General features: G+C 40.7%; 1 protein-coding gene and 1 pseudogene across 2 annotated transcripts; one reads left to right on the top strand and one right to left on the bottom strand.

The window, feature by feature from the left end:
* Nucleotides 1–4,738: 4,738 nt before the first annotated feature.
* TPH1 (tryptophan hydroxylase 1) lies at nucleotides 4,739–20,064 on the bottom strand (the record flags this gene model as incomplete). Its single annotated transcript, XM_081154259.1, is given in 12 exon segments — nucleotides 4,739–6,671; nucleotides 8,192–8,325; nucleotides 9,091–9,186; nucleotides 10,748–10,874; nucleotides 11,637–11,772; nucleotides 13,800–13,996; nucleotides 14,142–14,209; nucleotides 15,485–15,585; nucleotides 17,085–17,232; nucleotides 17,236–17,268; nucleotides 19,952–20,016; nucleotides 20,019–20,064. Coding segments are annotated over 12 exon segments (1,338 nt in total). The 3' UTR covers nucleotides 4,739–6,484.
* Nucleotides 20,065–21,862: 1,798 nt separating this feature from the next.
* On the top strand, nucleotides 21,863–22,212 carry LOC308565375 (E3 ubiquitin-protein ligase RBBP6 pseudogene; annotated as a pseudogene). The gene has a single exon. The product of its transcript is annotated as an E3 ubiquitin-protein ligase RBBP6 pseudogene (transcript).
* Nucleotides 22,213–25,089: the final 2,877 nt, after the last annotated feature.

A 25,089-nucleotide genomic window follows, 5' to 3' on the forward strand; every position in this document is an offset into this window, starting at 1 on the left:
CCAGTGGGATCACATTAAGGATGATAATCCATATTCACTAGTTCTTGACCCCTCTGATGACACAAACATCCAGTACCCTTCACCCTTTATGGCTGGGAGCCCTGGAAAATATCTGGGGTGAGCTCTTAGCATAACCCCTTCCTGTTCTTTCACACCAGCACTCCTGTTGTTTCTGCCTATATGACCACTTGAGGGCAGCACCTCACCTTTACCTCTCTGGCCTGTGGCTATGCTAAGAAAACCATGCTGAGTATTACCCTAAGCAAAATAAGCCAGTCAGAGAAAGACAAGCACCACATGATCTCACTCATATGTGCAATATAATGAACAAAATAGACTAATGAACAAAATAGATCCAGAGACATAGAAGCATGGAACAGACTGAGGGATCTCAGAGGGAAGGTGCGGGTGGGTGGGGAGAGATTAACCAAAGAATTTAAATGTATAAATGCGCAACCCATGGACACAGATAATAGTATGGGGAAGGCCTGGGGGTGGAGAGGATGCAGGTTGGATGAGGTCACTGGGGCGGGGGGGGGGGAATAAGGGGGACATCTGTAGTACTTTCAACCATAAAGATAATTTTTTTTAAAAAAAAGAAACAAAAGGGAAAAAAGGAAACCATGCTGAGAAAAATACAAACTATAGAAAGGCAAAGCAGCTCTTTGTACTCAGGGGACCTTGATGTGCAAAAACTACACTGTGTTTGCTGATTGTTTTATAATACTGATCTTTTCTGTTCTGACAATTCCTTTAAAGCATGTGTAATAGGATGTAAAAATGGGACCCTTCCTGTCTCAGTTTTGGCTGGACCCCCCCCCCAAGTCAATAGATGCTAATTACTCCTGCATTATGAAGTGAGGTGCAAAACCACCAAAGCATAACTTGTGGAGGTGTCCAGAAACCAGTGCATGACATCCTCTCCATGAGAGAGGTTGGAGAGGCGGAGAAGGAATTCTGACAGGATATGTGGCAATAGTTGTCAGTGTGCTCCAGGTCCACACCCCCCCCCTTGTCTAAAGAAAGGCACTCTGCAGCAGGGCTACTTAGAGAGCGTGGTCTATATCACTCCAGATTGGGACCCAGACAGGCTGCTGTACAATTTGTACTGAGAAATTCAATGGCTTATGGTCAGGTAACTGCTCTGATGGTTGAGCAAAGAGTCGCTGATGCTTTGGAGAGGTCTTTCATGTCCAGTTTTTCTTGACAAAGAATGTCTGAGTATCTGCCATGTGAGTGTTTCCCATGCATGGACAACTTAGCCAAGCAATAGCCTTGGGCCCCGTCCAAGGGAACTCTGGAGGGCTGGAGTGACCCTCCAGGAGAGTGACCACTAGGTTCTCAGAGGATGAGGGAGAATTCAACAGCCCCGTCACAGAGGTGCATTTACCCAAGAGACCCGAAGAAATAAGAAGGTCGAAAGTTCTTCCAAAACACCCATAGAGAATGAGTGAGCACTAAACGCCAAGTACACAAAGCACTGATGCCAACTCACAACGGTATCAGACCAGAAAAACCCTTTCTCCTCCTTACCTCTCCTTTCCCCACCAGTCCCAAACCCTGGAGGAGCCAGGAGCATCCTATCGAGTGGGGTAAGAGGAACAAGAAAATAAAGAAGCTTATTAAGTTCTTCAGTAACCAAAGAACTTATATGTGTATATGCACAACCCTAGGACACGGACAATGGTGGGCAGAGGGACTGGGGGGGAGGGGTCATTGGGGAAAAAAAGGGACATCTGTAATATTTTAAGCAAAAATAAAATAGCCCGGTTGGGCGTGGCTCGGCGGTTGAGCGTTGACCTAGGATCCAGGCGATCGGGTTCAATTCCCAGTCAGGGCACATGCCCCGGTTGTGGGCTTGATCAATGACTCATCATTGATGTTTCTCTCTCTCTCTCTCTCTCCCTCTTCTTTCCTCTCTCTGAAATCAATAAAGATATATTTTTTTAAAATAAATAAATAAAATAAAAACAAGAAAATAAAGAAGGTCGGCACACCCCTTCCTTTCTCATTCTAAAGAAGAAAATGCTAAGCTTAGATAAAGTTAAATGTTTTGAACTTTTACATAAGGCTAGATTTTTAAAATACCAAGGAGAGAGAGAGATAGAGAGAGAGGGAAGGAGGAAGGGAGGAAGAGAAAGATTGAGATTGAGATTGGAAGCTAAAGACTGAGAGTGAACAGAAAATTCAAGGCCAGGACCTGAGATTTCATCCAAAGGGGCAAAGAGGAACTACCGACAGAGCCAGTTGCATAGAGAGAGGGCCTGGAAGAATATAGTTGTTTTCTTATTTCACCCCTTGAATGTACATGCATCAACACTTACAGCTACATTATGTTATTTCCCTTAGTACAATTTCTTGGAAGTGTTCAGATGTTGCAACTGTGTACATGCCACTGACTAGCCCCTTCCCATTAACGGCCTGGTTGAGTTGCATTTCCTGATCGGGGCTAGATTTAAACTATGTGATGGTATCACTTTCAGATGCCTTGTCTCCCCATAAGAGGAAAATATAAAGCATTTGGGGCCATACAGACTATATCTCTGCACCATACAGGTTAGGACATTTTTTTTCCATTAGATTCTTATTTAATCCTCTCAATATTACTGGTATGATAAGTATTGTTAGGGTCATAATTATTTTGTAGGGGAGAAAACTTAGGCTCAAAGAAGTTAAGTGATTTACTCCAAAATCAGATTTCTGCTTTTGATAAAGGCATATTAGCTAATGCAGACCAATTCTCTCATCAAAATAACTAGAAAAGCTGGGAAAAATATTTTAAAAATTTGTTTCAAGCCATTAGAGAACTATCAAAGCAGCCAGAACTTAAAGGGCCAATATCTGGAAGCTGAGAGATTATATTTGGCACTTTTCTGCTTGAAGCATTTGTTAATTAGCAAGCGGTGACTTGGAGGCTAAGAAACTGGGCTGAAAGCAGCAGCTGAGAAGCTGAAAAACTGAACAGTACTTGAATAATCTTATGGAGGTGGGGGTTAGGGAGGATGAGAGTGAAGGAGGGGACAAAAGTAGGAGCCCAGGGCTCCCAAGGAGAACCCCTGGGGCACACCCATAGCTTTCCTTTGGGATCCCTAAAGGGCTGCACCCTAAGAGTAGAGGCAAACTGGAAACAGACCAGCCCTCACAAAGACTGAAACTCAGCTTCCAATTGGCTTAGTCCCTAACTGGACTAAGATCTTTCCATGCCATGACATACATACTGCATGCTAGAAGTAAAAGTTCATTCCCTCCAGAAGAAGGTAAAATCATCCAGAAGCTATGGAGGCTCTCCAATTAGAAGAGCGATTATTTTAATTATTCTTTACATATGGATATAGGTAATACATAATCCACAACATAATTCCTCCAATACCCTAGTGAAGTAGATTTAGCTCATTTTACAGATAAGGATCACAAGATTGATACTTTACCAAGAATTCCAAGAAATGGTTAGTAGGTTCCAGGCGTGTTTGGCTTCCCTTATCTCATATATTCATAGGCTTTTTAAGAAGTATGAGGATGTGATAGGTTTCTTTAATTAATACAGTTGCTAATATATTTAAATCCATTTTAACATGTTTGACAAAAAATAAATGCTTGCCAAGAACATGAGTTTTGTATCCATTTATTATCCAGTTGAATAACAAACTTGCACATCATAAGTGTATATTACATAGTAAAACAAAGGCTAGACTGAAATAGATAGCAGTATCTTTATATATTTCCTAGAAATTAAATATATGAACTCTATTATATGTTTTTTAAACAAATCTAGGATTTTTTTTTTTTTCCAATTTGGAAGCCAACTTAAAAATGAACTCTAATTCTGTATATTTTGGTGGGTCATTACTACTGTACAATTCTGAATGACAAAATAAGCAGCTTAAGAAATGTAGGCATTCTGATGACCAGCTTTTGGAGCTTTCTTCAAAAAGTCAGGAAAATAAATACCATTATGTCTGAGTAACAACTCACTGATTAAGAACTACGAACCACCACTGAGCCGGCGTGGGGTGCCGGGGATCAGGCTGCTGCGCCAGAGCACGTGCTAGAGCGTAACTGGGCCCACTGCTTCCCACCAGGGCCCTTTCAACCAGGAGCGACAGAGCAGAGGGGAAAAAGGGCGGGGAAAGAATTATGAACCAAACTTTTGGCTCAATTCTATTCCTAGATGCTTTGAAGATATATATTTTAAACGTATGAAAATTCGAAGACTCTGAAGATTCCTGACTTACCAAATATCACAAATCTAAGAGGTTCGAAGAACCTAAATCAATCCTTAAATATTTCCATTATTCTGAAGTTGTGAATTGTAACGATTGTGTCTTTAAATATTTATTTTAGTGTGCTTTAGTCATAGAGTGATTTTAAATACCATCATTGTAAAATTCAATAACTATGATTCTTCACCATAATCAAAGTTGTATGAAAATAACCAGATACAACATGCATAATTTGCTGTTGTATGCCATCTATCATGGTTTGCTTACAATAGACTTCCTTGCAACCAAATACACTAATGATAAACTAGCTAATGAATCTTTTAAAAATGATGTTAGATTAGCTGACTTAGATCTATTTACTATCAAAAATATATTTAAGTTAATCAGCTATTAAAATGTATAATATAAAGATATGAAATAGCATGAATTACCTTTCCTGATTCTATTTCCTAGTACAGTATAACAAAATGAAAGGAATTTTTAAGATTTTTATAATTTCTTTTGAGGTCTAAAAAGGATTAAAAGATCAAGTGGTCTGTTGAAATAAAACATGTTAAATGATATATAATTAGACAATTAATCTGAAAACTATAAGGACACAGCTTCTTAAGAATGGAAAATTGGCTGAAAATATGGCCCTTAACATATGATCAATAAAAAGAAGATCACTGGGAGAAGACACTGATAGGGTATAATATTCAGGTGATTCTGAGTTTCTTTTTGGTCCTATTGAGTTTGAGATACTTGGCAGGGCTGCCACATTGCACAAACCCATTTCATTCTGTGAATGGTGCTACAAAAAGTTGTACAACACTGGCTTAATTTATGGGACATCTAGACGGAAATATCCAGCAGACAGCTGGAATTAAGAGGCAAGAAGTCAAGAAAGATGTCAGGGCTAGAACTGCAAATATGGGAATCATAGAAAATGAGAATTGAAGTCATGACGTGGATGACATTTCCCATGAAGAGATAGCAGAGTGAGAGAGGGCCAAAGACAGACACTTAAGGGAAGTCCTCACTTTGGGGCGGGGGAGGAAAGGAGCAAATTAAAAAGATACAGCATGTGTTTGGGAGTCCAGCTTCATCTGTTTACATCAGGCCTACTCCCTGTACTACACACACAGCTGACACCACATAAAAACCAGCCCTCGCGTTATTACAGTGTCGGCCCTAAAATGCTCTGCCTGGCCTTTCTTACATTCCACCTCCTCCATGTTTCCCCCCCCTCCGCCCTCATGCCTTGCCTTCCCATTCATCGTCTCACCTTATACCTTGGAAATAAAGTGCCCGGCACTGCTGTTCCAACTTTAACTTTGTGCTTCTCTCATCTGTTTCAGCTGGAACTCTCCCTTTGACAACACTGTCTCCTGCTAACCCGAGGACAATCTATCACAGCACCTGGCCCTCTGAGTACAGGGCCTTGCAAGTGGTACCCCCGCCAAGTTCCCTTGGCCCCATGAGGAGGACGGATAACCTAAAATAAAACCAGTGTCATGCAATGCCATAGAAAAGGAAAGTTTTAAGGAGGACTGTCACTTGGGAAGGGGCTCCCTAGTGCCTACAAAATAAAGTCCCAAATTCTTAGCCTGGTCTTAAGGTTGTACCCCAGTCGGCCTTACAGACTTAGCTACTCCTGTTTCCCTACGAGACCCTACCCTTGCAGCTACACTGCTTGCTCTTTACCGGGTACGTTTCATGTGCCAAGCCCTCTATGCTCTTGCTCACACCGGCAGCTGGTCTCCTATTAAATGTAGGTGTGTGAATGTGATGACCTTGGCACAGTTCAGTGACAAGTAAGACAGTTTAGAAATAAGAGGATTTATGTAACAATATGGACCAGCTCCATAATACCTATGAAGGTATTCATTTTTGTTTGTTTGTTTGTTTGCTTTTTACTGTTGACACTCCTATGAAGGTATTTTAAGTCATCATAAAGGTCATTTTACCGAAGAAGGATTGGGAAAAACAGAGTCAGGCTCGGACTAGATATATCCATTGGGTCAAACAACTTCTCTACTTAAAAAAACAAAACAGGTAGTCAGTGAATTATATGGTATGTGAATAATGTTTCACTAAAACTGTTACCAAGAGAAACAGGTGATGGCTAGCATGCCCAGGTGCAGGTTTTCAAAGACTAACGGGCCATGAAGGAATGGGAGTAGAAAATATTGTTTGGCTGCTATCCCTCCGTGACCAAGTCTTCAAGAAAAGCAAGAGCTGGCCCCAGGTCCCTGAATCGATGCTCGGACGTGTTCTCAGGACTAGGGCTGGTGACTGTCGATGCTGGGCTCCCGGCTGGCCTTCGCGAGCGCGTCGCTGACAACGCCGAGCTCATGCAGCCCGTTCACGACGCCGCTTATGCTCTCGGTGCCTTTCAAGATCTGAACACTCTGTGTGTACGGGTTATACTTCACTCCAAATGGGCGCTTCATTGTTTCAGTAAATTCTCTAGTTAAGAAAAACAAATAAAAGGCAATCAATTCCTAGTGAAAACTCAAAAATTTCTAGTGAAAACTAAATAACAGCAAACCTATTTCACACACTAGGCAAAAGACAAATCTAGACGTTCCTGCAGCCAATCTGACTACTCCCTACACTGCATGTGCACATGCACCCTGGAATCCATAAAAGGAGAAAACCTGACGTCGCCGTGGATACATCTACCCCTACATTACTAGAGAAAGATCCTGTGGGTGGCTTTATTAACAATTCATTACCTTATACATCTCTTAACTACTGTAAGGAGACCGACCACAGTAGCTTTATCAGTAAACAATGACAACTCTGGCCATATGGTAACAGATCCCTCAGTTGTGATTTACACAACTACACACACAAACACACACACACACACTCTGAAACAGGCCAAGAGCAGTCCTGCCTCCTGCCCATGTACATTCTTTCTGCTTAGAATGTTTTCCTCTAACCTTCTCTAAAATGACCTAAATTCTACCCTTTCTTCAAGCATGAAAGTTTTCTTCCTTCTTTCTCAAGCCAAAATTCAAACGTCTCATTTGGCACTCCCAGGAACAGTTGTGCTCAGGACCCCCAGGGGTAATCATACAGCTCAGGACAATTACGCACGAGTGCAGGGTGAAATCCAGCTTGCAGTCCACCTGGTCTACCCCCAGGGGACCCCTCTTCTAGCTGCACAAAGGTGCCACATGTGCACCTTAGAGGAAAACTTCTGATATTGTTATTTGTTTCTGTGCATGTTAAATCCCCAATTAAAAGAAAATGCCTGGAAGACAAGGAGCATGTCTTCAACCCCTGTCTATCTCCATTGTCACAATAAGATCTCATGACCCCTTCCACTAATACTGTTTTGTTGATTATGCCTCTACCGTCCTTTCCTTTCCTGAACCTCTATCTTAGCTCAGACTTTTATTTTCACTTGAAGCATTGCAAGAATATTGGTAGTTTCTCTGCCTGCAATGCCTTCCTTTCTTAACAACACACTTATCTAATTAATAGTTAAAGCATAGCTTTGATTTCATCCAACATTTCCTATATTTTTCCACCTCTTTGCCTTTTTTATGCTGTCCTTCAGCCTAAAACTTAACATACCTACATCCTATCTATCCTTCATGTATTTTCTAAAATGCCGTTAGCCTTCTCTGTTCCCCTAGCTGGAATGAATTGCTCCTGCATAAAATGCAGAACAGTGTTTCAGTCATATCTCCTCTAAGGCTTTCTCTGTTGTTGTAATTTGTGTATAGCTTTTTTTCCCTTATTAGATTATAAGCTCTCTGAGTGGAAGAAACCATTTTCTTGATGTAGCTGACTCATAATTTAAAACTGTCATTTAAAACCACATACTTTAAATGTTTGTTGTGAAAGGGAGATGTGTTACAAGTAGAAGGCTCCTAGGCTTCTAATGATCCCGTGGCTTACTTCTGTGATTTGTTGCCATTATTGGACCTATGTGTTGCAGAAGAAAATTAAGGCATGGGAAAGATATACTTTACCTCATCTTCTCCTTTGCATCTTCAAAGCTTTCAGATACAAAGTAGACATCCTGAAAAGTTGTGATGAGACATTCCTGTTTGCAGGTTACCTTGGGATCAAACGGCTTTACATTGGCATGTCCAGAAAGTGCATGCTGGAAAACAAAGAGTTAGTGAATCAAAGAATGCTATCTATTTTCATATACCACATCCTATACACAACTGCCAGAATCTGCACACCTCTGAATGCATTACTAAAGCAAAGGCCCCAACCTACAATTCCACGCTAATTTCCTACAGCTCTATTTAACCCACAATATTATCCAGCAAAACAAATGGCCTGTCGCTCTCTGGAAATGCTTTGAGATCATCTCCATTGTTTTAACACTCTTCTCCATGTAGGAGGCATCCAAGGATCTTCATGTAGTTCTGTATTCTGGCAGGCGCCCCATATTTAGTAACACTTTCTACCTGCGCTAGCTATTCCTGCGCATGACCTGTACCTACCACCAGGTGGCAGGCTCCTTGAGAGCAAGACACTGCCCTGGACTTGGGCCGCACATGTATCCATCACTCAACAAACCTAAGTTTATTCCTTTATTGGCTAAATAAGAAATCTCAAAGAATTCCCTAAAAATTAAAGCTCCTGCTGGCATACCAAAAATGGTGAGGAAACAGCAAGACTTTTTAAGCAAAAGCTTTAAAGCACTTTTTTATTTTAAGGATACATACACACACACTCACACATACATATATAAATCAGAATATTTGGGAAACAGAGAAAAATGTCTCTTAAATAATGTTTACCGTCACCTTCAGTATTTTCCATACTAAGCTCTTACTCAAGCCCGCAAACTATTTCAGGTCATATAAGTGATATTAAGTGAATATAGCAATGTGCGAAGATTTACAACTCTTACTTTGAGTTCACTGATGGAGGACAGTAAGCCAGCACCAAAGACTCTTAGCTGCCCATCTTGTTTACACAGACCAAACTCCACAGTGAAAAAGTAGCACTGCAAAAGGACATCAATATTACTTTCACATCCTGAATGACTCCATTTAAAACAAATTACAAACCTTCGTCACTACCCAAAGTATCCTGGAATAAAGTCAAGACCCCCCGACTAGCTCACAAGTATTTCTACAGTCTGGCCTCATTCTAAACCAAGACTTCTCAAGCTGTTGTTCCCAGGATCCTTATACACTCTTCAAAATTACTGAAGACGCCAAAAACTTTTTGTTTATGCAGGTTATAGCTAGCTATACTTACCATATTAAAAATTAAAACTGAGAAAATATTTAAATATTTACTCATTAATTTTAAAATATGGTAACATAAATAACATTTTAATGAAAAGTAACTATATTGTACAAAACCAAAAAAGTAAAAAACTAGCATTGTTTTAGATTGTTGCAAGTCTTTGAAAAGTCTGGCTAGATATTATTTAATGTCTGGCTGGAAAGCAGATGGATTCTCACGTCTGCCCCTGAATTTAACCTGTTGCAATACATTGTTTTGGTTAAAATATATGACTATGTATATTCATTTGCTTATTACCTATATCCCACATTGGAACATAAGCTCTATGAAGACAGGAATTTTTATCTGGGGTTTCTTTTTCAGTGTTACATTCCCTATGCTTAAAACAGCACCTGTCACTTAATAGGTTATCAATGAATAAGAGTAATAATAATGACTAACATACAGGATTAAAGTACATGAAGAAAATTCAGCCTCACACAGATAAGTAGTTGGAAGAGGGTTGAATAGTGTAATAGCCTTTTCAGATAATTGTGGATATTTTTCTTTGACATTACATCAAAACTCAAAAGGTGGTCGTTTCTTAAAGTTCAGCTGCACTGTGGAATCGGAAACCATACCAGTGAACCCTGTTACATTAAAGTCCATTTTGTACTCTGAATGGATCTTTCACCTCTGCATGATTTAGAAAGGGTCTCCAGGGCCCCAGACCACAATTTGAGCACAGTTCTGACCATTGAGCTCATTTTGCAGCGCTTTCCCCACCCTCACACTCTGCCCCAGCTCCCTGTCTTTCTCAGCGGGTGGAAAACATTACCCACCTTCCCTGGGCCAGCCCCGGCGCTCCTCTCCTATGAAACCTCCCCCAAGCAGTTCTCCGCACTCTGCCTGACCTTCTCTATCGCCTTGATCTCATTCTAACATAACTATCTCCTCAAGCAGTGGTAAGTTCCTGAAAGTCAGGAACCAGGCCTTCCTCAGACTTGTTTGCAGCATGATGTCTTGTATCTAGTACTCAAAAATGTTTTTAACATCATTTTTGGGGAACCTATCATTTTTACTGGCAAAAGAAGATATACAAACAATTAACATTATTGTACACTGGTGTTTCCCTGACTTTTTTATGCTCATGTCTCCTTTGATAAACCTTAAAATTTTACATTCTCATTTAAGGTTATTTAAGTTAAATTAACTATGAGCCAAGACACATTTTCTAATGGTCATCTTGACTATGCACTTTTAAACTATGCGCATACCCGCATCCCACCCCAGTTAAGAATTACTGATCTATGCAGTTATTTACAGATTTATACCGTTGCCAGTTTTTGAACAGCCTCCTCTGAAGCTCCAAGGGATGCCAGGCCAATTTCTTGGGAAAATTGTGCAAAACTAGGTTCAGCCAAAAGGGGGACATGACCTAAGAGTTCATGGCAGGTATCTCTGAAAAAGAGGTACAAGTCTGTCACACTGTGATGCTTAACACAAACACATTCACCAACCGTTCAAGCAAAGTAAAATCAGAACTTACTTTTATTAAATTTAACCAAGTGGTGTTACTTTGGAAAAAGATCACAAAGGACATTAACCAAATAAAGAAACAGTTCTGGTTCAAAACCTTGGCTACTCACAAACCCACACATATAAGTTCATACCGATAGTCACAGACATGACACCCCCCCCAATCAGGACTCTGATCAAATGTTACTTTCCCTGCAAGGCCTTCCCTGGTCACCTTTTTCAAAATAGCAATACTGCACACACACACACACACACACACACACACACACACACCCTTCCATCTTCTTTCCATACTTTATTTTTCTCCATGCACTAATCACCATCTGAATATATGTAACTGTTTGTTTATTACCTGTACCCGCCCCCTCCCCCCCACACACACACACACTGGAATAGAAGCTCTATGAGGCAGGAATTTTTGTCTGACTTTTTCAGTGTTTATACATTCATACTTCCTCTCTGCTTAGAACAGCACCTGCCACCTAACAGGTTGTCAAATAACAATAACAATAATGATGATAATAAAAATGGCCAACATATATAGAGCATGAAGCATGTATTGTGTGCCAGGGGACATTCTGAGTATTTTACACGTGCTGATGTATTTAACCTTCACAACAATCTCAAGAGGTCGGTACCGTTATTACAAACAGCAATTTGATGAATGAACGATGAAGTACTCACGGCTCTGGAGTATAGAGGGGGTCTGAACTGTGTCTCACATACTGGGTGCAGTGAAAAACTCGGAAGGCTAAACCTGATAAGAAATCCCTTGATGATAAGTAACCGGCCACAGGACGGATGGAAAAACCCGTGCGCTCTGCAAAGCAAGGGCAAAAACATGGAGAAAATCTTCACCAGAACAGACCACATGCTGCAGCATCTTAACTCTGCCAGTGGCACCAAGTGACGCACCGAGAGAAGACGTGAGAACTAAAATGTAGCCTATGTGTACTGGGGGAAGTAATAATTATTACACCTTTTGCATATCACGCCTCCTTTCGTGTTTACAGTATGAGTTAACATTTCTTCCCTCATTGTAACAACTAGAAAACTGAGGCTCAGAGACTCAGTCATGTGCCCAAGGCCACACAGCGGGTGGTAAAGGTAGGATGAGAGCCCAGGTCTCCCTATTCTACGCGTTGCTGTCCCCCTGAGGAGTTTAGAATATCCCCCAGACAGAATCTATTAATTTAGGTCAGAACCATTTTCGAATCTACGCCATTTTTTAACCAGTACTACCTCTTATAAAGTAGGTGCAATATTTTATCGATATTGGACGGCGGTCTTCCATTCCCCCAGCAGCCAAGGCTGTGTGGCCCCTGGAAAAGTGCCTGCCAGTAGGCCGCAGTGGCCCAGGGGCCTCGACAGGCTCCGATTTTGCCCTTCAACCCAACCCCTCACGCTCTAGTATTCCACTTGCACCCGGCTGCTTTGTACTTGGGTTCTCCCACTTGGAAGGGCAGACTTCATGGCCCAACTGAACTTTCCACAATGATGGAAAAGTTCCGTATGTGACGGCTGAACACTTTAAATGTGGCTAGTGTGACTGGGGAACTAACATTTCACTGTAAATCTCTTTTAATTATTTTAGCAATCACATGTACCTATTGGCTACCATATTTGACAGGGCGGGTAGCCTCTTACAACCGATGTTTTGTTTGAAATGTCTTTTAATTTTGGTTTCTCTCGTTGACACTTTCCCTTGAAACACCTCAAGCTCCAGACCCCCAGTGAACAGCTTTCAGTTTTGTGTCCATGACAAAATATTTCTTCCAAATCTCATACAAATCTGATTGATAGTAACTTCTGTAGCATATGCTTGTCTATATCTGTAATCCCATGAGATCATGTGCATGTGTCATCCGTAATCACTTCTTTTTTTTTTAATCTAGCTTTTGTAGGAACCCCTTACATGAGTTCCTCCCTTGTAAAAAGAGTGTTGTTCATTCCTGTTCACTTCTTCTCTCGGGTATGCTAGTAGAGTAATGAGAATAGTGTAGTTGAATAAATATGCAGATTTTTATAACAATCTTTGCTAAAAATTCAAAGATAGTAATTTCAGATGGAAATAAACTAAACTAAACATAATTTCTCTTTTTCCCTCTAAGTTTCTAACCTACTGAGATCAAAGGGGATACTTCTTTTTCTTACATACTGGAGACCCTAGAGGTCACTGATCATTTTATTTCCTACACCGGCTGGAAGAAATAAGGAGGCCTGGTCCAAACAAGAATGAAGATCTAAAAGGAACACAATGGTCCTGACCCTCTCTTTATGCCTCTACGAGCACAGCCTCTCCCACGGGAAAATGATGGCAGGTTAATGTGGAAGGGGCTTCAGACCACCCACTCCCCGAGGAGCTTGAATGTCCCCCACCGCATCCCTGGCAAGTGGGTGCGGGGCTCCTGCATCAGCACCGCGGATGGGGAACTAACCACCTCCTGAGCCTGTTCCGTTTCCATTTCGAGCCAAAAGCTTGTAGTTTCTACTCACAGTCCTTTACTTTAGTCATCCCTCTATTATGCAGGATGACCTTGAAATATTTAAATAAAGCTATAATATCCCTTAAACCCCCAGGTTAAACGCCTTAAGAATCCTTCAGATTTTATTTATATGATGCATTTTCCAGTCCCCTTATAATTCTGCTCACCCTCTTCTACATCAGTTCGGTTATGATTATCCCTCTTCACATGTGGAGCCCAATACAGGGTCCAATACTCCAGGACAGAGAACAGGAAAATTCTCATCTCCCACATCACTGGACGTTATTTCTCTATTAAAAATCCTCTTGTGATCCATGCAGAGCTCAACATTCCCCTGACAAAAAGTTAATGAGTTTATTACCTTTTAAAAAGTTCGAAACATCTTCCAATTGCGGGATGTTATCTTCCCGATAGCCACAATATTTAGAAAGCAAAGGTAAGTTTCTGAGGTATTCTCTGCAGGCGTGCGTCGGGTAGAGCTTGTTGAGCTCTCGGAACACGGTGCCCCAGGTCTTCGTCTCCTCTGCGGTGAATTCAGCCCTGGGAATGGGGTCTCCGCTAGCGACACGGAGGAAAGAGGTTACTTCGAATCAGCATTCAGGAGACAGTAGCGCTTATTCTCTACTTACTAAATGAGCGCGATTCCCTCTCTGCCGATTTTACCATTTCCCAGTTGGACAAGTGGTTTTTACACTGCACTTACTGTCTGTAGTTCAGAGCCAAGTCCGCGAAATACTTTCGTCGTTTACGGTAGACACTGTCTTTGAAGCCCTGATAATTAGAGAAAAGGTTTTAAACGTTCATATTAAAATAACCTTGGCAAGTGATATTTGGGAAACATTTTTATATTCAAGAGCTACATAATTGTTATTTTGAGCAAGCTTGTTTAGAAGTTTATGATCATTTTTATTTTAAAGCCAATGTTACATGACAGCTTTATACTATAGTGGCTACAAAGATAAAAGATACTATAGATACAGCTCTGGCCGGTGCGGCTCAGTAGTTTGAATGTCATCCTTCGCACCAAAGGGTTGCGGGTTCGATTCCGAACAGGGCACATATCCAGGTTCCGGGTTTGATTCCCCGGTTGAGGAGTGTACAGGAGGCAACCAATTGATGTTTCTCTCTCACATCGATGTTTCTCTCTCTCTCTCCCTTTCTCTCTCTCTTTAGAATCAATGGGAAAAAACATATCCTCCAGTGAGGATTAAAAAAAAATACTATAGATACAAAAATACTTTAGTGCTATAAAAATATAACAGTTTGAATAATAAAAGCACCATCCTAGTTAAATATAAGCTCTTTCTCAAGGGTAAAATTTTTTTTTTTCTTAATCACATAACTGGTCTCTCCAGCTAGAAATGTTTGTTCTCTTATGTATATCTTAAAGCAGTTTGTTCATGCTACTTAGCACACTTTCCACATTTGAATCTCATATGTTTATTTGTATGTGTGCTTTATCTTTTCCACTGGACTGTAAGCTCCCTGGCAGGTATAGCAGTTATAAATTTCAATAGTTACTCAGTAAGATACTATAGAATAAATGGGTGGACAGGCCAGGGGCTCTTGAAGGCTGTATAAATCCTAATACTCTCAATTTATTAATTCTCCAACTCATGCCTGTATTCTTTCCCATGTAATTTCCCAAGGAAACAACTTCCTAGTTCACCAACTGTCTAATAATCCAATTATGCTGGGCAGCATGGGTGATAAGTCTTTTTCCATCCTTTCTTTACTCCCCTTTCCAATAACCCACACCCATTTTAATCAAAACTGACTGCAGACAGAGTCTTTATTTTAGTATAACTCTTAATACTAGAAATGTCAAGCATTGAACAGATGCTTTGGAACCAAAAAAGTAGGATGCTCTTCAGGCAGTAGGTCTCGATTTCACCAACACAGGGTCTACTAAACCTCCTGAAATCCCAACTAAAACAAGATCCTGTTTAGTCTGAAATAAGCACTTTCTCCCAAAATAAAAGATTGCCCTTAATTTTTAGTTTACTTTGAATTATTTTCATGAAAGTATTTATTAAAAACACTTACAGGATGGTCTGCATCCAGTTCAGATCCATACATCAGAACTCTGTTGGCACAATGGTCCAGGTCAGAAATCTTCTTTGGAAACCAAGGAACTGTTTCCATACCTGCAAAACACACAAAAAAACACGAACAGCTGAAGAGACCATCTTAAGCAAGGCAATAAGGAAGAAGATATTAAGAAAGTCATAAATGCATTTAGATGAGTTCTATTTTAGCTGGTACATTGAGGCAGAATTTACACAAGTGAATTTCTCTATTTCTAATAAGTAAATATTCAGCGTTTTTAGCTTAAAATTTATAAGTCTTGATTTCCTAAGTGTTGGAGAAATACTATACTTTGCCAATAGACCAAAAGTTCTGCATGTGCTGTTCTTCTGCCTAAAACATCTACCCCCTCCCACCTCCTGTTCTACCCCATCCTTCAGTTTTCCTGAGAATATCCTTCACCTACCTCAAGGCCCAAATCAAAGGAGCCTTCCCTGACCCTGTAGTGGAGCTAATTCTCTGTCGTCTGGGTTCCTGTGACAGTATGTTTCTAATTTTCTGAAAGCTTTCTTTCTGTTTCAGTATAATGTATCTGTAATGTGTCTGTCTTACAGGAAAAAATGGGAAGAACTCTAGGGTAGGGACTTTATATTTTTGAATCCTCGCTTCTTAGTAGAAATATCTGACACATGTTGGTATTCCCTAAATATCAACGGAACTATTTAATCTCTATAAAACTCTTAATTTTATAGAGAAGGTAATCAAAGTCCAGAACGGTAATTTACCAAAGTAGCTCCTCCCTCCCTGATAAAGGAGAGAGGATAAGAACTCGGCCCTTCTTACTTCAGTCAAATGCTCTTTCCTACATACCCAGCCGTGATATTCAAGAGATTAAACCACAAATACAACAGGGACACCAATCACATTGCTCCCAATAGACACAAGCAGAGTCCTAGGCTCCTGCTCTGCCAGGCAGGGGACTTTTAGGGGAGAACCTGGAGCACACAGGTGGGAAGCACTCCAAGGACTCAGGGAAGCAGCTACCTGACAGCCAAAAATGAAAGTATACCAATATTTTAACAATTTACACAGCCATACAAACACATAACATGGTTATCAGTCCTGATTACACCCCAAATATTGTGAAATAATCTGAAGGGGTTAGTTTAAAATTGAGTAGCATATACAAAACGTGGCCGAATTACCTATTTGTCTTTTGCCCCAAGTAAAAGACAGGATTTTTTCACAATAGAAGATCTTAGCGTGTATCTTTGCTGAGTATGTGAACCCTTAAAAGGCCTTACTGCTTTTTATTTGCTTTCGGTGGAGGTGGGGACAAAATAGTCATGGGGATGTAAAGTACAGCACAAGGAATATAGTCAGTAATATTGCGATAACTATGTATGGTGCCAGGTGGGTCCTGGAAATGTCGGGGGTGTGGGGCACTTTGTAGAGTATATGATTGTCTAACCACTGTGCTGTACACCTGGAACTAATAGAAAATAATATTGATTGTCAACTGTAATTGAAAAGTAAAATTTGTAAAAAGAAAATAAGTAAATAAAAAGCACACAATTTAAAACATCTTCTGAGCAGCATTTTTACTTTTCAAACTTACCATCCTCCTTCATGGTAAAATGATCAGGTGAGTTCACAGAGAGGACATTAGTATGAGACTTCAACAGAAGAAAAATGTCATTCAATTGTTCTCTGTTGATATCACAGTCAACAAAAATCTCAAATTCCGGGTTTCTTCTCTTTGATTTTCAGGACTCGATGTGTAACAGGTGCATGTGCTTCTCCTGTGTAAAGCAGAGGGTGAAGCTTACGTGACGCTTCAAATGGTGACTGTCTCTGAGCAGATTACTTTCACTGCCACTGAAAATCAATCACACTTATCATAATAGCCAAAGGGAGAAAAGGCTGTTTCTAGTGATGCCAATGGCAAAATAATCCCCCCTAAATATTAAGTACTATTCAAACAAGTTTGAAAAAGTTGTTCCATCCTCCTGAAACTAATAAAATAATACCCATTAGAAGTCTTCAGATTGCCAGAATTAAGTGGCCTTCAAATGAAAATACCAAGTCCCCTAGATAAAAAGAAACTTTTGAAAATTGTCACCAATAAGAGTCAGTTTTCAAAAAGTCATGCTAATGTTACTCCTTTAGAAAAGTTTCCTTTGCAAAAATGCATCCAATAAAATTAGATGAACAGGTTGAACAGAGAGTTTCTAATACCTCAAATCTCCTAAGCCACAAGCTCAGTAACCAGCTAAACCAGATTGCTGCTTCTGGTCTCTTCATGACAGTCTGAGCTGTGGGTGCCATATGTTAAAGCCATGGGAGGAAGAGATCTTCTCTTACCAATTTGGGTAGCTGAGGAAAAGCACTGGTGACCTAATAATTAAACATAAGAGCCAGTAACCCAAAAATTTTTCATGTAAAAAATGAGAAGGTTGGAGTAGATGATCTCCAATACTAACCACTTCAATCTAAATTAACTTAGTGAACATCTCTGTAGCCAGGTAAGGGCTGTGAAGCATACAATGAAGGATAAGACGCACAAGGAATTTATAATCTAATTGTCTAACCACCAAAAGAACAATTAAGAGGTTGCCTCTGGGGAGTGGGACTGAGGATATAATGTGTTGGGTTGAAAACAAAATATTTTTCAAACTCTTCTAGACTATGTCTATATTTAATTTTTTTAATTCTTCAAAATATTATTTCAAATGGCTACATAATCATATGTCCTATGGATATAAACTTTTTTTTTTTTTAACTCCTCACCCGAAGATATTTTTCCATTCTTTTCAGAGAGAGTGGAAGGGTAGAGAGAGAGAGAGAGAGAAATGTCGACGTGAGAGAGATACATTGAGTGGTGCCCTGACCGGTGCCGGGGATTGAGCCTGCAACTGAGGTACATGCACTTGACTGAAATCGAACCCAGGACCCTTCAGTCCTTGGTCCCATGCTCTAACCACTGGGCCAGACTGGCTAGGGCTAACCTTCATTTTTAAAATAGCTAACATTTACTGATAAGGTACTTTGAACCATCTTAAGCACTTATATATATTCACTCTATTAATTCTCACAATGATCCTATTATGTAGGAAAGGTTCTTGTTTTATAGATGTAAAGACAAACGCAGAGAGACTAATTTGTCCATGATCACCCAGCTAATAAGTGACAAAGCAAGGATTTGAACTCAGGCGGTCTACCACCACAACCTACAAGCTTAACCCCAAAGATGTTCTAGTAGCATCATTTAACCTGTCCCCTACCTTAGGACAAGTAGTTTGTTTATAATATTTAGTTCCTATAAATAAATCTTTGTGTCCCTACGCCCTTAAAACTAAAGTAGGTCCCCCAGTTCAATGCTATCATAGTACCTGGTACTTCTCTTTCAGGTCACTTTACACACACGTAACCATTTATACCCTATGATTATTTGTTCAGTGTCCGTGTTCCCCACTAGATTACACACACTGTGTCTACTTTGTTCAGATCCGTGTCCTTAGTATCTAGCAGGGCACCTGGCACATAGTAAGTACTCAATAAACACTCATGGTCTGCCTCACTGACCCCTGTTTCTGTAAGACAGACTGATGGAAGTGGAATTACTGGATCAAAAAATGTGCACATTATGGGTGGTGGGGGCTGAGTGGAGATGGGCGTGGGGGGATATGTAATAGTGTCAACAATTTAAAGAAGAGAAATGCAAAAAAATAAACAAGTACATAAATAATAAAATGAATAGAAAAGAAAATGTGAACACTTTAAGGCTCATAATATATATTACCAGGTTGTTTCCTTACACATTACACTGATTTACCCTCACACCAAAGGTGTATTTAAGTGCCAAATGCATTGAAGCTTTGAAGATAGGGAACCGTATAATTGTAAAAATCTTTGCTATTTTGCCATATAAAAATATCATTAACTATATTATTAATACATCATTAAATAATATCATTAAAATTTTAATATTTTTAAATGAAAGTAAAATTAAAATTTGTTTCTCCAAAATCTATGAAGTAAGCCTTTCTTCCCCCATTTCTTTAGCTATTTATATCATCTCTTCTGTAAACTGTTTTTATCCCTTGCCCATTTGTTAGAACTGAGCAATAACTTAGAAATTTAAGTGCTTAAGAAATTTCTGGTCCGGCCGGTGTTGACTCAGTGGCTGAGCATTGACCTATGGACCAGGCGGTCACAGTTGGATCCCCGGTCAGGACACATGCCCGGGTTGTGGGCTCGATTCCCGGTGGGGGGCATGCCAATCGATGATTCTCTCTCATCACTGATGTTTCTATCTCTCTCTCCCTCTCTCTCTCTCTGAAATCAATTAAAACATGTTTTTTTTAAAAAAAATAAATTTCTGTAGTCTAACTCTGAAGAATTTACAATATTCTATATTTTAAATGTAATTTTAAAGGCTCATTTTAGAGAGTTCTATGCAGAAATAAGGAGAGAGCTTACCTAGAAGGTTTTCAGTGCTTTTATAAGTCCTCCAACTTCAGTCTTTAAGGAAAACATGAGAGTTGCTCTCCTCTTTCTAAAAAATGGTCTTTGTTTTCCTTATTGTCTTCGATCATGATGAACTTGGTGTACTTCTCTAAAAATAAAGTATGAAAATGTAGGGGAAGGTCTAAAAAACGTGCAATGTAAACATGGTCCCCACACTCAGGGAATCGAAAATCTGGTAGAGAGGATGACAGTGCAGGAAGATATTGTAACAGGGAACACAAATGGCACAATGATGGCAGTGAACAGATTTTTGGGGTACAGGTTCAGAGATGTTTCACTGAAGATGTGTTTGAATTGGATCTTAAAGAAAAAAGCAGAGGCTGGCCATGTGGCTGAGCAGTTGAGCGTCGACCTATGAACCAGGGACCACGTGGGATTCCCGGTCAGGGCCCGTGCCTGGGTTGTGGGCTCGATCCCCAGCAGCGGGCGCGCAGGAGGCAGCCGATCAAGGACTCTCTCATCATTGATGTTTCTACCTCTCTCCCTCTCCCTTCCTCTCTCTGAAATCAATGAAAGCAGATTTTTAAAAAAGAAAACGAGGGAAAGGAGTAGATAAAGAAGTTAAAGAAAAAGATGAAGACACAACCAACCAAGAGAGAGCAGTGAGGAGTCATGTAGGCAGCTAAGTGGGCCAGATCCTTTAAGAGGCTCCGGGCAGGCAGCGCAGGGCAGTGTGGGCTTGGTCTTCTATGCCCACCCAAGTACCCCTTGAAGGACGCTGGCCCGCGTAATTGAAGGCTAAATGAGAAAGGTAAGGACAAGGTCGTTTTCTTAAGCTCAAGTCCTGGCTTTGAAATGCCTTTCTACAGGATGATTCAAAATGAGGGGCTTTATGCACGTCTGTCTTTCCGATTTAAGAGTGCTTGTGAGTTTTCTCTTTCTTCTGTAAAGCTCTTTTCTTAACCCGTACTGTGTAACATTTGGGGGCCCCTTATAAAAGGTGGCCCAAAGAGACCCATCTGGCTTGAGAGAGGGTACAAAGTACCAAATACGGCTTTCAACTGTATGGTCATAAACAATCGTCTGCTACTAAACACCGGCCAGGCAGAATTGCCCATTTCTTAACCTAAACTTAAGTATACATGGGAAATTCTGAATTTGTGCCCTGAGGCTAAAAATTCAGGGGTGGTCTCAGATATGCATTCTCAGAATGTTTTTAGAGCTGTGAAAACCTTTGGAAACATTTCTTGTCCAACTATCACTCAAAGACCATGCCCTCCCCCCCCCCCCCCCGAGTATGGGTGACTGTCCTACAGCATGCAAACAATAAGAGAGATGTCAAATAATAGAGCAAATTGCTAGTAATAAATCTATCTACAAATGCGTCTAGGCAAGCTATAATTTCTATGTGTATCAATTTCCTTATTTGAAAAATTGAAAGGATAATTAGCACCAATGTAAAGATAATAAAAAAGATTAAATATTTATAAAATATATGAAACCCTTAGAGCAACTGCTCACCTACACTAAGTACTCACTATTAGCTCTAAGCGGGGAGCACTCAGACTTTCAACGTGGGGACTGACCGCTACTGACTGCGCCACTGCCCCATCTCCTGCTGGCCCTTAGCTTGAGCGAGGGCCCCCTGGCCTGGTGACACTGTGCCTGTTTCTCGGATCCTCCTTTCCCCTTTGCCGGTCCTCGTCCGCCTTCTTGCACATGAAGTGATTCGGAGTTTCGGGGTTCTGGATTACTGTTTTTACGAACCCCTGCTTGTGGTTGGTGGGTATTTAATCCGAGGCCTCAGAGTCCTTCAGTGTCTGGGAGTGTTCTGTGTGTGGACATATTCTGCTTGTAAGTTTATAAATACACATAGACTGAGGGTGTCCATGTCTCCTCGCTGCACCTTAGGGGTCCTCTGGCACCATGTCCTGTGTGCATTATAAATTCTCTTCTAAACTCAACTATGATACCATCCCCTTTGACGGGCTCCACGTCTCCCTCTGCGACCTAAAGCAGCAGATTATGGGGAGAGAGAAGCTGAAAGCTGCCGACTGCGGCCTGCAGATCACCAACCCGCAGGCCAAGGAAGAATATACTGATGATCCTGCTCTCATTCCTAAGGGTTCATCTGTAATTGTTAGAAGAATTCCTATTGGAGGTGTTCAATCTACAAGCAAGACATATAAGTCGAACTGAACCAGTGATGGGAACTTCAAAAGCCGTATGTAAAAACACAATCTCACATTTTCTACATCTTGCTTTTACCTTTATAATGTAGCAGTGAAGTAAATCATTTTAGAACTTCATATCCAACTGATCATAGTACATATTATAAATAAAATGTATTTTGATGACAACAAAAAAAATATTTGCTCTAATAACAGGAAGTGTAAATCCCAAATTTCCCAGTCTTAAAAAAGAGAGGAAATGTTTAATGTAATGAAATTGACACTTTAAACAACTCTGGCTAAGACTTTTTCTTACCCTTAGTATATTTCTTACAGCAGCAAGCACATGGAAAGGTTGTTTTATAAAATGTAAGTATTCTTTGGGCATTTACCTCCCGGAGAGTAATCTTACCTTCGACTCCCGCCGGCCCAGCGGCCCCAAATCCAAGACGGGGATCCCCGGTCCCGACGGGATGGGCCGCCCGCTCACCTGCCGCGCCGCTAGCGGTGAACCCGGTAGGCCGGCGGCGGGAGCGGCCCGCCTTTTATAGAAGCCGGCGTCGGCGAGGGCCAATGGGCGCTCGAGGCAGCCGGGCAGTGGCCAATGAGAAGGAGGGAGCTCGCCGGCCGGGGTTGGGGGGGGGCGTGGGCAGGGCCGCACGCCGCAGCCTCCAGGTGTCTGACAGGTGTGACCATTACGCCTCCAGGCCGCCCTGAGCTGCAGAAGCCTGACTCATATCTAGAGTTGGAAATTCCCCCCAAACCAAGGGGACACCTATTACCAGCATAGTGACCTCCTGCAGACTTGTCCTGCTTCTCCCGGTTGGTGACCTTCAAAGCAGGAGCACGCACACCCCTTCTTCTTCCCTCTGTGCTTCTAGGTTATCTGATAGTCCCGACCTGGCTCCTCCTTCTTTTGGTGGCTTCCCTTGTTCCTTGAGGCAGAGCAATCCTTGAACTTTTAAGCAGGGAAGTGCTCAGTATCCTTCCAATTAAAGACATTTTAAAGCTGTGAGCAGACGTGCATGCTGTATTAGCAGAAAATCATGTTACATACTATAGGAACAACATCATCCCACTGTCATGAATTTAACAAATACTTATTGAGAAACTATTACGTGCCAGGCACTGGGATAACCAATAGGGATTTTGCAGGGGGAAAAAAATAAAGAAAAAAAACAGACATAATTCTTTCCCTGTGAGAGAGATAAGTAAACAAATAGTCACACAAATAACTATATAATAACAATTGCTACAAGTAAGGTAAAAGGCCAGGGTGTGTAAAAGGGGCAAGTGGGCGCCTAATTCAGACTAGGGGAGAGCTTTACTTCACGGAAGGAAGTGACCCTGAAGCGAAAACCTGAAGGATGGGAAAAGTGAATCCTGTGCAGAGGCAGGGCGTGTGGCGGGAGAGCTTCAGGCCTAAGCATGCGGGAAGGTCCTGAGTGGGAAGGAGCTTCGATGAGGGGACTAGAACAGCAGTGGGCGGGATGTGGTGAAAAACAGGAGAGTCGAAGGTAACAGGACAGGGAGGTGCGCAGTGGTCAGAAAACTCCTTTGCCAGAGATTCCACAGATCAAGATGATAAAACAAAGGTAAGGAGAAAGGCCATTTTCCATGTGAGTACCACCCAAAGCTTCTCATTTTGCTACAAAGGTGTCCATGTTCTAATCTCTGGAACCTGTGAATGTTATCTTAGTGGCACTTTGCAGATATGGTTAAGGATTTTGAGATGGGGAGATTACCCTGGATTATCTGGTAGGCACAAAGTAATCACACGGGCTCTTCCATGGGATAGAAGAAGCAGGAGAGTCAGAGGCTGATTCAAAGATGCCATGTTGCTTGCTTTGAAGATGGAAAAGGGTCATTAGCAAGCAAGTGGCCTCTAGAAGCTGGGAAAGGCAAGAAAACAGATTCTCCCCTGGAGTTCCCAAAAGGAACACAGCCCTTCAGACCCCTTGATTTTAGATTATTGAACCCATTTCAGTCTTCTGACCTCCAGAACTATGAGGTAATAAATTTGTATTGTTTTAAAACACTAAATTTGTAAAACCAATAAAACATTTAAAAAGGGGGGAAAAAAGAGAGGGGGCATCTGGGTGATTGACAAAGGCCTATTTCTTGAGCTGAGTGACATATACTGGATTATTTGCTTTTTAATAATTCAATTAGATGCACATTTGTTTCATGCAGTTTTCTGTGTTTTATTTGACAAAAAAGATTAATAAAAACAAACTATGAAAAAACAATAGCATTTTGGGTCCTTTTACAAAATATTTTAGTATTTACACCTTATAACTATTTGGTTTTTATCCTACTGTAGTAGGTAGGGCTGCCAGAACAATGTTCAATAATAATATCCTGTTTTGTTCCAGACTTTAATGGGAATGTTTCTAACATTTCAATTAAGAATCATATCTGCTATAGGTCTCATAATAATGAAGTTTTCTTCTGTTTCTCAGAAATAGATGTTAAATTTTATCAAATGAATTGTTGGCATTTACTGAAATGATTGATTCTTTTTTAAAAAATCTATTAATGTAGTGAATTGCAATAAAAGATTACAAGCCTGTCCCTCTCTCTCTCCCTTTCTCTCTCTCTCCCCCCTCCCTTCCTCCCTCCCTTCTCCCTCCCTTTCACTCTAAGAAATCAATGGAAAAAATATCCTCAGATGAGGATTTTAGAAAAAGAGTTGTAGTCCCAGGATGTTATAAGATAGCAAAAGATGTAAAATTTTGTGTTATTAAATAAATAATATATGAAATGTGGGTGTGTATTGTATAGATAGTATGAAGACAAATTTTTCTTTTTTGTGCATTAAGACTAAAGCATATCAAGTTCAACAGAGGACATTAAGTTTGTAATGGGCATTGTTTAGATTCCGTTTTATATCGATCCAGCAAACAATTTAAAATAATATCAGCAGCTGATGCTTACCGAGTACTCGCTTTTTCTAGGCACTGCTCTGACAACACTGTTCCT

This window comes from Miniopterus schreibersii (assembly GCF_964146895.1).
Source record: "Miniopterus schreibersii genome assembly, chromosome: 12".
Taxonomy (NCBI): Eukaryota; Metazoa; Chordata; class Mammalia; order Chiroptera; family Miniopteridae; genus Miniopterus; species Miniopterus schreibersii.